Source organism: Nothoprocta perdicaria, unplaced genomic scaffold, assembly GCF_003342845.1.
Source record: "Nothoprocta perdicaria isolate Ctin4 unplaced genomic scaffold, notPer1 scaffold_58, whole genome shotgun sequence".
NCBI lineage: Eukaryota > Metazoa > Chordata > Aves > Tinamiformes > Tinamidae > Nothoprocta > Nothoprocta perdicaria.
This window is the reverse complement of record NW_020455843.1, coordinates 2,044,561-2,060,190: the sequence shown is the minus strand read 5'-3', so window position 1 is coordinate 2,060,190 and position 15,630 is coordinate 2,044,561. Positions and strand designations below refer to the sequence as shown.

At 49.6% G+C, this 15,630-nt stretch overlaps 1 protein-coding gene across 1 annotated transcript; it reads left to right on the top strand.

Moving 5' to 3' along the window:
* Positions 1–2,855: 2,855 nt before the first annotated feature.
* On the top strand, positions 2,856–9,148 carry LOC112955556 (5-hydroxytryptamine receptor 7-like). Its single transcript, XM_026048884.1, has 2 exons — positions 2,856–3,369; positions 8,286–9,148. The coding sequence occupies exons 1-2, from the start codon at positions 2,867–2,869 to the stop codon at positions 9,055–9,057; spliced, it is 1,275 nt and encodes a 424-aa protein (XP_025904669.1). The 5' UTR covers positions 2,856–2,866; the 3' UTR covers positions 9,058–9,148.
* The last annotated feature ends 6,482 nt before the right edge of the window (positions 9,149–15,630 follow it).

Here is a 15,630-nt window from a genome sequence, read left to right as displayed (position 1 = left end):
GATGAAGGTGAGGGCAGCAGAGCTGGGGACGAAGCTCTGGCAACATTTGGAGTTTGCCCAGCGAATTGGATGCTTTTCTAGGGTTTTTGGGGGATATCTCCACAGATAAAAGCCCACGTGGGCCCTCCCGAGACGCTGCGACCTTTTCCCGTGTCTCCCGGGATATCTTAGCTCGGCAGCTGGCCTGCGCGGAGCCTCTTGAATAAAGCCAAGGTGCTTCACAGGGAGCTTTCTTGCAGCTGATGATTCCCTAGGTGCTTCTTCATCCCGCTCAGAAAMATAGCAATAAATCCCAAGCCCATCTGTGGGGTTATTTTGCTTTTCCGGATAGGAAAGCAGCGCTTGTGTCGTGTAGAGAATGTGTCCCACAGCTTGGCCAGTGTCTCACCACCCCTTGCTTTTTCCAGGGATTTCACAACTCCATGATTTAGTATTTAGTGGTTAAGCAAATTCAGCAAAGGGTTTTAGCAAAGGGAGAGGTGCAGGCTAGATCCTACAGGATCCTACAGGAATGGGGCTGGGAAAGGGAAGTTCAGGCCTGCAGCTACTGCAGGATTGGGGGACCACTTGCACCCGGGGCTCTGAATCCACCTGCAAGGCAAAGAGCAGGAAAGACAGAGGAAAAAAGAGGAAAGTCAGAGCTGTGGGGATGTGCCCGTAATGCAAAGAGGCATCTTTAGGGATGCTCCGGCACATCTTGCTCTTGGAGCGACGCTATTTTAGCCGACCTCCCACGCGCGCCGAGATGCTGGAGCAGCAAAGAAGGAACCCGAGTGTTGAGTGCTACCYCAGGGGCCCCATTCCAGCTCGCTGGCACTTTCCTGGCAGGGCACCCCACACTGGGGTGGTGCTGCCTCCAAGCTGGCATAATGCAGCATCCCCATCCCTGACCCTCCCATAGGAACCACCAGTGCGGGAGGTAGTTTTGCTCCTTGTCCTCCCCCTGTATAATGCCCTGGATTTGCATCCAAGCACCAGCAAAACACTTGGCAGGGATGGAAACAGATGCAACTCGCTGAATGCTCCCACTCGGTKTGGTCAGGCTTCCTGCTCCGACTTTACTGGGATGGAGAAGACACCTCTGTATCGGGCTCCTGCTGCTTGCTGCTCGCTGGTACAGAGCAGGGCATCTTCAGCGGGAAAAAAAAGGGAAGGAGCTGGGAAAGAAACCTCGTCCTGTAAAAATAAGAAACCTCRTCCTGTAAAAATAAGAAACCTYRTCCTGTAAAAATAACCCTCTCTGCAGGCATTAAAAGAAGTGGGGAAGAGCGCTGCTAGTGTAACCTTCCTTCACCCTCCTTGGACCCCACGCTGAGCGCTGTTCAATGGGGCGACCTCGCAGCGGGAGGGAACAGGGCGACAGTGCAGGGACAGCAAAGGGGCGACACGCCGCCCGTGCCGGGCCCGGGCACCCCACTGCACGCCGAACGTGCGCGGATGCCCCACAGAGCGCTGCCGTGGGAGCCGGGYGCTCCCGGGGGCAGCACCGCAGCCGCGGCCAGAGCCGCCCGGGGTGTCCAGGCCGCCCTGTCCGCCAGGCCCCCGTGTCCCGCTGCGGATGCGGGGGGCCGGCGGAGGGAGGGCGGTAGGAGGGACCGCCGAGGCGGGAGGGATGAGGATGCTCCGCGGGCGGCTCCGCGCTCGCTCGCCCGCCCGGCGCCCGCGGCCGCTCGCCTGGACCATGTCTCGCCCCCTCGGCACAGGTAAATCGGAGACCCCCCTGCGCCAGGGCAGGGCGCGGATTTAGGGAGGGCAGCGCGTGCGGGGGTTGGATKCACACAGGAGGGGGCTGCAAAACTCCATTGGAAACACAAGGCAGCGGATGCAGGGTGCGCAGGCTGCTCCGAGCCCTGCGGATGCAAACGGCACCAAAGTTTCCCAGACGGAGGTGKAGACAGGGGGGCTGCGATGCCCTCAAAAGGGATGGGGCTGGGGGTATCCGCTCTCCGGTTGCATCCCGCACGTGCAGGGCTGCGATGCTGGTGGCGCTAGGTAGGGGCTGCGATGCTCTGTCCCCCACGCAGGGGGAAAGGAGGCTGTGGAGGGGGGACAGCGGCAGGCGTGTGCCCCCAGCACGAGCCACCACGCCGTGCCGAGCGTCCCTGCAGCGAGTCGCACACACTGCACGCTGCAGCCGTGCATGCTGTGTGCATGTGTGTGCAGCTCTGCAGCGTCACGCACACTGCATGTTGCAGCCGTGCATGCGTGTGCAGCGTCACATGCATTGCATGTTGCAGCCATGCATGCCATGTGCATGTATGTACAGCTCTGCAGTGCCGCATATACTGCATGTTTCAGCCATACATGCCATGTGCACATATATGTGTGTGCAGCATCMCATGCATTGCATGTTGCAGCCGTACATGCGTGTGCAGCTCTGCAGCGAGTCACACGCGTTGCACGTTGCAGCCCTGCACGCTGCACGCACGTGTGTGCAGGTCTGCAGCAAGTCACCTGTGCTGCACGCTGCAGCCGTGCGCACGCAYGCGGTCGCGTGTGATTTAAATGCACGGAACGCCAATACGGGCAGCAAGCACCGTCTGCTGCTCCGCGGCCTCCTGCAAAGGCACGTAGGTGATCCTGCATCCGTGGCAGATGCCCTGGGCAGCTTGGGCTCCCTTAAAAGTGGAGATGAGGTTTCCATGAGCATCCTCTGGCAAACCGGGCACCTCGGAGCGGACCCGGGAGCTGCTCCCGTCTGAGCACGTGAGATCCAGCTGCAGCCTTGGGAGGCGAGAGGCAGGGCTGGGGAGGGGGGGGTGGCGTGCTGTGTTTTCCCGGCTCGTTTGTGATAAAATGATCTGGTTTGTCACCGGAGGTGTCATTGCTGGGGGAGAGCTGGTGCCCAACACGGTGAGGTCGGAGCATGTTGCTAAGGGGCAGCCGGTTTCTGGAGCATCATCTTCTCTTCTTGGAGAACGYGGAGCAGCAGTTCCCGGCTTGGAAGCCGCTCCCGAATCCATTCATGAGTGAGGAACCCTCGGTGCCAGCCGAGCCGGAGCTGCCGCCYGCCAACCTCACCAACGCAACAGACTGCGGCGAGGAGATCCTGCTCTATGGGGACACGGAGAAGATCGTCATCGGAGCGGTGCTCTCCATCATCATCCTGATGACCATYGCCGGCAACGGGCTGGTCATCATCTCCGTGTGCATCGTCAAGAAGCTCCGGCAGCCTTCCAACTACCTGGTGGTGTCCCTAGCGGCGGCCGACCTGTCGGTGGCCTTCGCCGTCATGCCCTTCGTGACCATCACGGACCTGGTGGGAGGCGAGTGGCTCTTCGGGAAGGTGTTTTGCAACGTGTTCATCGCCATGGACGTTATGTGTTGCACCGCCTCCATCATGACCTTGTGCATCATCAGCGTGGACAGGTAAGGGAGGCCGGGGCGCCTGCTGCATGCATTCAGSGGGGCTCAAATATATTCAAATACAGGTGGGGGACAGGCCGGAGATTAAGGGCCACCAGTGTAATGTTTCCCTCTTGGGTGGAAGCTGCTGCATGTGTTTTCCAGGTGAACAGGGCAGCTGAGGGGTTTCTATACGAACTAGATGCCCCAGTCCCTTTGGAGGAGCTTTCTTGAGGAACTTCCCTGAGTTGCTGCTTTAGTTCTCCCTCTCCAGGTAGATGTCTCATATCACCCTTCCAGGGCTTGAGGAGCAGAGCTTAGAGCACGGACCTGCACCCAACCTTTGCCAATCCCCAGGTCTATGGAAGGAGGCTCCGTCATGCGGTTACTACACACAACAACCAAAAAATCACAGGCACTTTGATAATCCCAAGCACCAGTCTGAGCCCAGACTTGTGCGTTAGCTAAGAGAGCAGCATGTCCCTCCATCTCCCCTTCCTAAATCCTGGAAAAMCCTGTTTTCTCCCCGAGCCTGTATTTGCGTGGCTGTGCCTGCTGATCTCCCACGTTTTGGAGTCGGGAGGGGAAGGCTGAGCCGGCCTCGCAGCGTGGCCGAGGCTGCACCCCCGTGGGGCTAATTTTAGCTGCCTGCGTCAAAGGGACACCGCGACGATGAGCCGGGGACGGATCCGGCGCTGACGTCCACGCTGGCTTTCCGGGGAGGTTGGGCTGGGTCTACGCTGGCATCACTGAGTTGGGCTGGTTTGCAGCGAGCAGGTCCAGGAAGGATGGAAGGGGGTCCCAGAGGCACCCAAAAACCCAGAGGTTTTTGAGGGGCAAAAACCTGTTCCTAAAAAGCAGATGCATTTGGCACAGAGAGGAGAGAAGCCCGTCTCTGCTAGAGGACGTGGGGACGGCGCTTGCGCTGCTGGTCTTGACCCCGCTGAGCCTCCTGTCCCTCTTCCCACCGGATTATCTCTGGGGTCACTGCTCTGCCCGGGGATATTTACGTTTTTGCCATCAGGCGCGGGGTCCTCGGGGCAGGGTTTTCCATCTAGCCCCCCCGATGGAAACACCTATAAGTGTGCGCATTTTAAGTTCTCAGCCTCGTGCAAATCGGAGCTGACGGCAAAGCCAGAGCAAAAGCGTTTGCAAGGAGCCTGCCAAGTGACACCCATCCCTGAAAGCGAGAACCGTCTCAAAGGAAGGTTTAAGATTTCCAGCAGCGTCAATGTTAGCTTTTCCTCTCCTCCTGTAAGAAACACGAGGGCCGGCAGCATTGCTCCTTTCCTTGGTCTTTTCAAAGAAATATAGACCTCCTCTGTATTTCTTGACTGCTGACTGGGTCAGCACCTTTAGGCACCTGCCTATTTCCACCAAAGAGGAGGTCGTGTTTTTATTGATGGCCAACATATCCTCGCACTTATATATATATATATAAGATGCTTGGCTTGCCTAAGATGAAGGTGTATTATTAAAATGCAGGCTGCTACTATTGATTCTTAATGCAGAGCGCTTTCTAAAAAGCCTCTTGATTGAAGCTGGTAGGAATAAACTTGTCTGAAGGGCTTTTGATTGATTGATTTTCTTTTACATCAAGAAAAAATAAGAATAAAATGCTGGAAATGTCCATCTTGCTCTTACCTTTGCTTCATATAAAAGTCTGCTGATGTTATAGAGTCTTCACTGTCCAAAACTGAAAGAAAGAAAAAAATGAAGCTTTTTTGACTTTCCAGCTTCTGATGAAACTCTTTGTAGAAATGCCAAGCAGCTGATCAAAGACCCCCCCACTCAACCCCAAATCCTCAAGTGGCTCCAGGTTTCCCTTGTAAGGGAGAAACATCTCCGTGCGCTTCCCAGGCAGCCGCTCTGGGATCTCCCTTTCTCCCTGGCAAGTGTTCCCTACCTGAAAGCAGACAGATGTGCTCCAGATGGGCATCATCTCCATAGGAAGGAAGCCCAGGAGAGTCAATAGGACGAAACCTGAGCAACTGTTTTGGATTCCCTTTCCCGTGTCCTTCATTCAAAGGTGCCCCAGGTCAGGTAGGAACCGAGCAGCTCCCTGGGATGTTCCCATGGACCTGGCTTAATGATGGGCAGATGAATCCAGCTGTGGCCTCCAGCTGCTCTCCACAACCTTCCTCTAGAGGTTGCCTGTCCTTTGGCAGGATGGGGCCCTCTCAGCAGCAGGAGTCAGATGTGGAGCTCAAATTTGGAGCAACAGGGTCAAGGAGACCTGGACTCGGGGCTTGGGTCCAGCCGACATGCATGAGTAGGAGCTCTCCAAGTTGTCCAGCTGCCAGATGGGGAGAGCACCTTGGAAAGCTTCTGCTTTTCTTTGGGTTTGTTTTGGGAAGGTTTGGGGTTTGCTTTGGARCAATTTTGGGTCTGCACTACCGTCTCTCACACACCCTGTCGATAAATGGCTATTCCAGGAATTGCTACCTGATTCCCGCTAAACTTCATCAATGACAACAGCAGCGACAAAACTCAGAGCAGAAGAATTCGGTTCAGATTTCTGTGCATGTCTGTGCAATCCAGGCTCCCGTGCTGCTATAAACGCTGGCCTATTTTGAGGTGTTCCTGCTTTCATCAGAATTACAAGCAAAGACCTCAAAACAGCCCCATTTCCTCCAGCAGCGACTGCACAAGACACCCGCAGCTGAAATGTGTCATCTTTGCCTGCTTTTTTAAATCTCATCACTGTGTGTTTTGCTCGCCGAGCGTGTAAATTCATTGAAGTTCTCGGCAAATCCCGAGAGTATCAGCTTCTAAAGAAAACCCTGTAATAGCTTWAAAAAAAAGAATACCACACAACACAGCATATATTAGTTTGAGAAGCTCGTGGCTTCGATGCACCACAGAAGTGATTTTGGGTGCTGAACTTGGAGACTGGCACAGTTTATAGAGGATGTGCTCTCTATCCCCTTGTCTAAATACCCTGAGCTGCCACTAAAGCAGGTGCTGTTGGGTAATGTTGTTTATCCCCTGGTGGGAATTGATTCCCAATCAATCCAATTCCCTGGATTCTGCAGGGGAATGTGGTCCATGACTGGGTTCCCAGCTCCATGCCGTCCCCTCATCTTCCTTCCCCAGAGGATGTGGGACAGGCTGGTATGGGATGCACCCTGCTGCTCCTTACCCTGCAAATACCAACTTCATACCATGGAGGTGGCCTCATTTGGGAAGATCATTGATGTGGATGAAGACATCAACCCTAGAAAGTCCATCCCAGCCAGCTGAGTGGAACTGCTTCCATCCATCCCAATCTTTCCCTGCTTCTCATCCTCAATGTGTGCATGGAGACAGTTCTTTTTGGAAGAACTGCATCCAAACTAGCCCTGCTGCCTCATTTATCTATTTCTAAGTGTTTGGGGAAGGGTGAGAGAGAGGAGTGATGGATCACAGGGTGATGGGCTTAAAAACCCTTTCTTGAGAGGCTGCTTTGCCTTAGCTGACACAAACGTCATCCTTTAGCCTTTAGCACTGCTGGATATCCAAGGAGTGCAGGTGGCTGTGTCTTGTTTCACTTGTTTTGTGTGTGTGCGACTAAGACCAGCTGAAAAGAACAGAAAGAAAGAGAAGTATAGTTCAGTGAATGAATTTAAATTTATTTTATTTGGTATTCAGGAGAGAATACTTTGGGCTACAGATTTATTTAGGAGGTTGAGGGCTGGGGAAATTGGTTTTCTTTTTGTCATTTTCATTGTCTTCCACTCTTGGGGGAAGGAATTGGAAAGGGGAAAAAAATTAGGGAGTAWAAGTCTCCTAATGTCTACAATAAGACTATATGAAACCCAATAGAGGTAAAAATTCACTGCAGAAATTTTCCTTTGGAGAAAAAAAAAATGCCTGCTCTTTCTTGAAAAAGCTCCTAGCAAAATGTGTCTATGTTGATGCTGTCCTAACTTCCCCTCTGGATTGACCCAGTTTATCCAAGACAATTCAGAGGTAACTTGATCCTGCCTGAAAATGCCCACAAATTCCTGACAGCAGGCAGTGTTTGAATCAAGGAGGCCGAAACCTAAAAATATCCATGTGACAGCTGGAGGTTATTGCTGTTCGAGACTGAAGCGGAGGCAGAAGTTCTTCGCTTGGACCGGCAATGGCCATCTACCAGTTTACCACTGTATAATTGCAATTTTCCAGCTAACAGTTGACACAGTTTCTCAGTCCTGTGCAATGGGAATCTTACAAAATCACACGCCGCAGCCTGACCAAGCAATGAYGGGTTGCTCCAGTCTCCAGCTCTTTCCAATCAGGCTGGCAAGACAGTAGGAATAACCTCAGCTATGAGGATATGCGAACCCATGGGGCACCACAATTTTGGGATCTACCAGCTGGAGTTCCTCTAATTTTCTTTCCCCCTTGGAAAGCTGGACACAGTTGCTGCTTCAGCAGCTTTTGGCCTTGTAGAGGGCAGCTGCTCCAGCTGGCACGTCCTCCTGTCTTGGTGTCCAGAGGTTGTTTCCAGCAGATGTTGCAGGAACATCTAGGTTTGTACTGATATTGCAGGGTAGAGATGAGTGAGTGAGGAGTCTGAGASCTAAGTCTGCTACGTTCTCTTCCCAAAGGTGAAGTTGCTTCTGCCTTGCACATTGCCTTAAGGGAACTTGAASTGCAAGTTGCAATTCCACCCCCCAGTTTCCCAAAGGAGATCTTTCCCCCATCCAGGAAGAGAGCAGCTTTGTCCTACCCACTCTCTGTTAAACAGTGGTTAGAGTCTCTCAATTTCTGACACATCACAGTATTGTAACTGCGTGTCCCCAGGAACATTTTCATTTGAGGAATTTATTTCTTCTCTCAGCAGGCTGAAATYCTCCTGTGATGGAGCATTAATAGCTGCTTAGGAATGAAAATCCTCTAACACCAACCCAAAACACCCACACCTTGCAACCCCATAAGCTTTAAAACTCCTTTTTTCTTTACTTTTTTTCCAGGTATCTGGGGATCACTCGGCCCCTGACATACCCCGTGAGACAAAATGGGAAGCTGATGGCCAAGATGGTCTTCATCGTTTGGCTCCTGTCTGCCTCCATCACACTTCCTCCTCTTTTTGGCTGGGCCAAGAACGTTACGGTGGAAAGGGTCTGCCTCATCAGCCAAGACTTCGGGTACACGGTTTACTCCACAGGGGTTGCCTTCTACATCCCCATGGCGGTCATGCTCGTCATGTACAGCCAGATCTACAAAGCTGCCAAGGTCAGTGCTGAGAAGCACCGGTTCATGAACTTCCCCAAGCACTACGAAGAGGAGGGYGTCTACTGCCTGGAGGCCTCCAGCCGGGGCCACCACAGCTCCAAGCGCACCAAAGCTGTGGAGGAATGCGCCACGCTCTCCAAACTGCTCCGGCAAGACCGAAAGAATATTTCCATCTTCAAAAGGGAGCAAAAGGCAGCCCGGACCCTGGGCATTATCGTGGGGGCTTTTACATTTTGCTGGCTTCCGTTCTTCCTGATGTCCACGGCTCGGCCTTTTATTTGCGGCATCCAGTGCAGCTGCATGCCCCTGCGGCTGGAGAGGACTCTGCTCTGGCTGGGCTACACCAACTCCCTCATCAACCCCTTGATCTACGCTTTCTTTAACCGGGACTTGAGGACTACTTTCTGGAACCTCCTGAGGTGCAGGTACAGGAACATCAACAGGAGGCTCTCCGCCGCCAGCATGCACGAGGCCCTGAAAGCCACAGAGAGGCACGAATGCATCCTGTAGAGCCGTGTCCTCTAGCTCAGTGCCTAACCAGTGACCTCCTGCCTCTCCATTTCAGGTTTCTTGCTTCTCTTGCCCCTCGGGGCTGGCAAAAAACCATGCGTGCCATTGCTCCCCAGCCGGACATCRCCGATCAGCGCGCCGTCCCCGTCCCTCGCCCTGGGAGCAGCTGCACATCCCTCCGTCCCCAGTGGGAATAAGCGGGCAGCTCTTCCTTCCCATGGCTTCCCATGTGGGAGCTTAGCCTCCGTGAGTGAGACCAGCTGGTCCGAGACTTTATCACCAGCTGTCTCAGGACTGCGGGCAACTCACACACCACCTTTCCGTGGCTCAGTTTCCCCATCTGTAAAAAAAAATAGAATAAAATAAAGAAAAAAAATCCAAATAACAACAACAAAAAATATGCCACAAAYGACACAAGACTGCAACTCTCCACCTTTGAAAAGGGCTCTAAGGTCTGTGGAGGGAGCACATAACACACAATGTAAAGTCACTGGCTGCACTTCTCTATGAAATACGACAGCAGCTATAGGGGCCAGCATAAAGCCAGGCACTCACGTCATCCCAGCTTATCCGAACTGACTTAACTGCATTATTTTCCACACCGAGCTCAACTCCAGGTTTGCACGTCAGAGCAGCGGTACCAATGACCCTCTTCCCCTCACACCGTAGCACGACAGCACTTGAAAGAGGCATGCTTGCAAAAAACGCAACACAAACGAGTGTGAAAATGCGAAAAATGTGAAGTTTTTCATTATGGTTGGGTTGCAAAGTCCGACGGGCTCCTCATCAGGGAGATGACCAGTGCCCAAAGACTGTTATGTTTATTGGGTTGTACTGTAATCCTGTTCTCAGACAAGTGATGTGTGTTCATAATTTGTGGCTAATTGACTCCATAAAAGCACGCTTTGGTTGACAACAGAAAGAGTATATAATTTCTCTGACAGATTTACAGTTCTTCAGTATGATGTCTAGCAGGCTTGAAAAAAAATACTAAAAGCAATGTATTTTTTTTTAACAAAAAAAAAAACAGTCTAGTTTCCTTATTTTGGTGTAGATTCTTTGGGTAACTGGGCTTTAAAGTGCGTCTTTACATTTATGCAGTGGCATATGTCACCTATGTGTCTTCCCCGTTAAAGCAGCACTGTTCAGACTGAGGTAAGGAAGGTACTTTCTGGCCAATGGATACTTCCTTCACCTCAGATTTCTTCACGTAGTAGGAATGTAAGAATGGCAGGGGTAGGTTGGGTCAGTCTATCTAGCCCCATGTCCCATCTCTTGCACTGGGAAAAGGGCAAGAATAGATAAGCACGGGGTGATGCTCTCTGCAGCATCAGTCTTGTGGGATTTGTGGCTCATGGATTTACTGAGATAAAAACAGTTGCAGTAAAAAGGGCATCACTAAACTACAAAACCAGAGCACCTGGCCATGGTCACTGCTGTGAGCTTTCTTTGTGTGCATTGATGATTGAACTTGTTGGAGAGAGCAATTGGCGTAAGGTGGGGAAAAAACATGTCCTGATGATCACCTAGTTGATGTCTGTCCTAAACCAGGACCATATCCACCTCTGCCTTCTCCAGAGTGTTCGTCTAGCCTGACCTGCTGCATGTATCCACTGTGCACAGGCACAATGGAGACATAGCTCCTCACTGGACAACCTCCAGGGCTCACCACCTTTTACTATTGCATAGAGGTGAGAGAGCTGATGTCTCATATCTCTGATTGCACTTTATAAGGTTTTATTATCACTGCTTTRAACATGGAGATCACGCTCTCTAGCAGCAGCAGAGTTTGCACTCAGGATGGTTTTCTCTGGAGTGGTCCTGCATGGTGTCTTCATGGGAAGTAAAACCAGAGGAAGGGTCTGCTAGTGCCAGACCGATGGGGTCTGGTGGTGCCCTGGCTCCGAGCAGGGCTTGCACTGGCTCCTCCACCCATCTGCTCATCCCTTGCCAAGCCATGCAGTTAACCTCCAAAAACGCACTTCTGAGCTGGCCTGGATGCCTTGACTTGCCTTAGTAATTCAGATATCTATGAAATCTGTCATTCTTCTCTTTTCTTCCTTTTAAAGAAATTTCTCTTCCATTGCCTTTTCCTTTTTTTTTTTTTTTTTTTAAACCTGCCCAACAGGGTGTCCAGTTTAGTCTCGTGATTCACAGCAAGTTTCCAGACCATCAGGGCAGCTGGCTCAAGGCAATGTTCCAATGGACTGAGAGAGGCTGGACACAGGGACAGGGTGGTGTTCTGCTGTTCTCCAAGCTCATGCCCTCAGAGCTGGAGCTGGAGCTGCCAGTAGGAGCAGGGAGGTTGCTGTAGCTTTTGTGTGGATTTATCTAGCCAGCATTGCTTAAAGACCAAAGAGTAGAAGTATTGTCAAGAGGAGTTCCTTGGGTTAACCTGAAGGCCTGAACTGTGCCATGGGTGTTTAACAGCAGTCATGGCTTCTCCAGGTGACTTCTACCAAGTAGGGACGTCACAGCCCATGTAGACTTCAAGACATCCCRTGGACCTGCATTCTAAAAAACAGGGACCTCCGGGACACAATGAAGCAGGAGAGAACATGTAAATACAAACCCACTATCTTGCTTCTAGTTAGTAGTTACCCAGCTCAGATGCAACTCCTCACAATGCCTCTGCTTCTAAAGCCCCCACAATTCATCTCCGCACCCCATGTCTTCAGGGCACAGTTTGACTTCCCATCTCAGGTCCTGCTTATCAAAAACAACCCTTCTCCTCTCAGAAAACACTCGGGGCCTTTGCCCGTCCTGTCACAATATTTTAGCAGCAGCAGCTGCTCTCTGGTGCTGGCCCGCCATGGGGACATGCAGTTGCTTCAGGGTCCAATTTCCATCTTGTGCTCCCCAAGCTCCTTCCCTGCCATGGAGCTAACGGTGCCCTTTCGACTGCGCTGTCTGGGTTCAAACTAACCAGCTGCTAATTCAGACCAACTCGTCCGGATGTGAAAGCCCCAGACAGCACATTTCATGTTCAGAGCATAACACAAGAGCCTGGTTTGTTCTGCTGTGACACACACACACACACACACACACACATATATATATGCATAAGTGACATAGTTTTACTTATTTTGTGTATTACATGTTCTTAAAATACCTTCAAAATTTGCAATCTTGTTTAACTCCCCTTAAAGTTATTATCATCCCTATTCTGGTGGTATTTCTACCATGGCTTAAAATAGTTTGTAGGAGAGTTATGAAATAGTGTTGGAGTCTCTCAGATGAAGTCTCGTTGAATACTGGATTGCTGGGTTGGATGAGACTTCTGGAGGGAAAAAAAAAAAGAGTAGGGGAAAGAATATAATTGTGGATGATCCAAAACTGATGACCTAGGTGATCCTGTAAACTAGGGAATGAAGAAGCTTATTTATCTAAAAAAGCCATTTTTTGTTTGACCCAGAATTCCTTTTTACTCTACCATTTATTGATCACTTCTTTCCCCTCTGTTCTTTTTAGTTGTAGACCTGTCTTGAATGAAAACCTTTGTTCCAAGGAGCACATCCAAAACTTTAAATCTGAAATCACCTAAACACAATAGCTTTGTTGAAACAAAATATTTTGCTTAAAAAATAATGAGACAGCTTGGTTGATTATTCCAGTAGTTACTGTCCTGAACTGTGTTGACATCTGCTTAGTTTCAACTCATGCCTTTTAATCTTCCAAGATTAGATTGCATTTAGGTTAAATAAAACAATGTGCATCCAAATAAAACAGGACCTTTTCCACACATGAATGAGCATGAAAAATTTAGTTAAGCTAGTCAAGATCTTTGCATATGCATCACTAAATCATGCTGAAAAAAGTTCTTTTTTTAAGTCAGAAAAGAATCAGTGCAATCAGTGCATTTGGCATCTGTCAAGAACAGCTTAAATTAAATCCGAGCCATTTAAAAATGGATTTAGGAGCACTCGCTCAAGTGTTTAACTGAACTACATAAGATTTAAGAGAAGTTAGCTCAGTGAGAGTCTGCATTAAGGCAAAATTGAGGCTCACTAAGCAAAGTACCAATTTAGGAGTACAAGAGAAACTTTCACAGGCAACGCGTGCTTCCCAGTAGACTAGCAGCAGTGCAGTGGAAAAAAATCAGGAGCCTCAGGCAGAGAAAACTGAGATAATTCAGGCAGAAAACGAGTAGGTCTCAAGTCAGACTTTTATTCCACTCTGAGTGCAGAGGAAATACGTACAGAAACACAGACACAAGTGATTTGGGATAGACGACGTTTGGGACAAACCCCTAAGGCCAGCCCAGCTGGGGTTCGGAAATTTTTGATAACAATGTTAAGCAAAGCCAGTCTGAGATCAGCCAGAGACACRACAGAAAAAGCCCAAGGCCATAAAAGCCTAAATCTCTTCCCAAAGAGCACCAAATGTCTCTGAAGTTCTCTGAAGTCAGCACTTTGCTGGGACAAGCACTGGAAACTGGTGTGGACATCTCTGCAAACTCACCACGTTGTTCACCTCCACTCAGGCTGTTGCTGCGGTCATTACCTTCCTCTGACAATAACTTAATATTAATATAGCTGAACCACGTCAGACTGGAAGTCTRTCTAGCTCAGTACCCTATTTCCTACAGAAATAGAATAAAATCAGGCAAATGTGTTGTGGTACTTCTAGAGCATCTTCTCCTGCCCCAGCAAAAAAGTTTGCTGATTTGCTGAGCTAGAAATGCTATCGTAGTGTTTAGCATCCTAATGGCCACCTTTGAATCTATTTATGTTTTTGGCACTCTGCCATGCTGAGGCAATAACGTTCCACAGTTCAATTATGCKTCAGATAAATAATTATCTCCTTTTACTCATTTTGAACCTGCCACCTGTTTCCCTTATTAGGTACTGACTTATCCTTTCATTAGAAAGCTGAATGGGTGACCTCTCCCATCTACCCCTCTCTAGGTCCACCTTGAATTCTTCAGGCATTGAAGACCGGATTTTCTAGGTAGTTTTTGATCTCCTGACACTTATCTCTGGAGTGCCAGGAGTACTGGGATGTCCATGTCTCTCGGACACCTCTTCCAGCCTTGCAAAGCGGAGCAGACCAGTGTGCCTGGGTTTAAAGCAAGATGCTGTTACAACACCTCTTCTGAGCTGCTTTAACTGCCAAAACACAGCAACGCACCACAGAACCAAAATTAAGAGCCTGCAGGAGGAATAAAGAGGGGCCACAGTGGGTCAGATCAGAAGTCTTCCCAGTTCAGGAGTCCATCCCCAGCAGCAGACATAAGGGGATCCCTGGGGAAGAATAYAGGAACAAGGCGAGTCTTGTTCTCCTTTTCCCCTTGCAGCACTGCTTTCACAATCTCCAACCATTTTTAGCTTAGGAAATTTCCTACCGAGACATGGTTGCTGTGCAAACCTCCAATAATCCCTAAAGGGGTGCATTTTTCCAAACCAATGCCGAGTCTTGTCTCTGGGACAACCTCATGGCTGGCCACCACGAAGACCAACCATGTCCTCAGTTTGAGGTAGCACGAGGGCAGATAGCAGGTTGAGAGGAGCCTGGGCTCCCACCTGAATTCCTGCAAATATTAATCATCCACAGTCTTTGGAAGTAATTCCACAGATCTATGAGGGGCTCTTTCTGCTCCTAGGAACATTTAAGTTGGATGTCTAATATAGCCATCAGCCATATGTCACTTTCCACATATGTTCTTACATAAAAAAAAAATGGTTTCTTTGTTTCTTTCAATACAATGTTTTAATCTAGACACATTTTACATTTACCAGGCCAGGTTTTCTGTTGCCAAGCTCTGCTATTTTTTTTTTTTCATATTTTGTTCATCATTCTGAAATTAACTTAAGGGAAACTCCACTAGCACGAGATGAACAGGTGAACCACTGCTCTATAGACACTTTATGGCAAATAATTACAATAATGCATAGCTATTCCATGCCCTCCACACTGACATGTGGAGAAAGCAGACTATTTTACATGGTCCCACGTAGCATTTCTTCACAAAACCTTTCACAAAGAATATACAATATCAGAAGAAGCCATGGAGAAAGTGGGTGGTGAATGATGACATTCAGATTAAAGGTCTTGGAAGGATCAGAATGCATCTTGTAAAATGACAACTGTCTTTAGCTGTCTTTGGTTGCAGCAGTACTGCTCTCCGGCTGTGACTCCATGGTCACTCAGGTGGGCACCTAGTTATGACTCATCAAAATTTCCATCTGGATTGTTTTCCTGTTTTCTAATTGAGGCATTGGCTTCCCTGAGACAGAAGTATTACAGCTCTCTCAAAAAAAGGCAATATCTCCTGTGGAGATGTGGCCTGGAGAAAGGTCTAGTTATTACTCAGCTGGAATCCAGCTGCAACTCTGCAACAGAGCATGTGAGTGCAGGGAAGTCTTGGGAAAGCAGGAGGTCCAGGATGTGAGGAACAGCTCATGGATGGCGACAATCAGACAAGTGGGAATCACTGATGATGGACATGAGCAGAGGACATGAAGACGATGGATGTACCACATGGCATGGTATTTCAGTCAGGCTGGAAGAGGATCTCTTGTTAAGCTCTAAACAGAGGCTTGGACACTAGACATGACAGAGGACGAGGCCCTT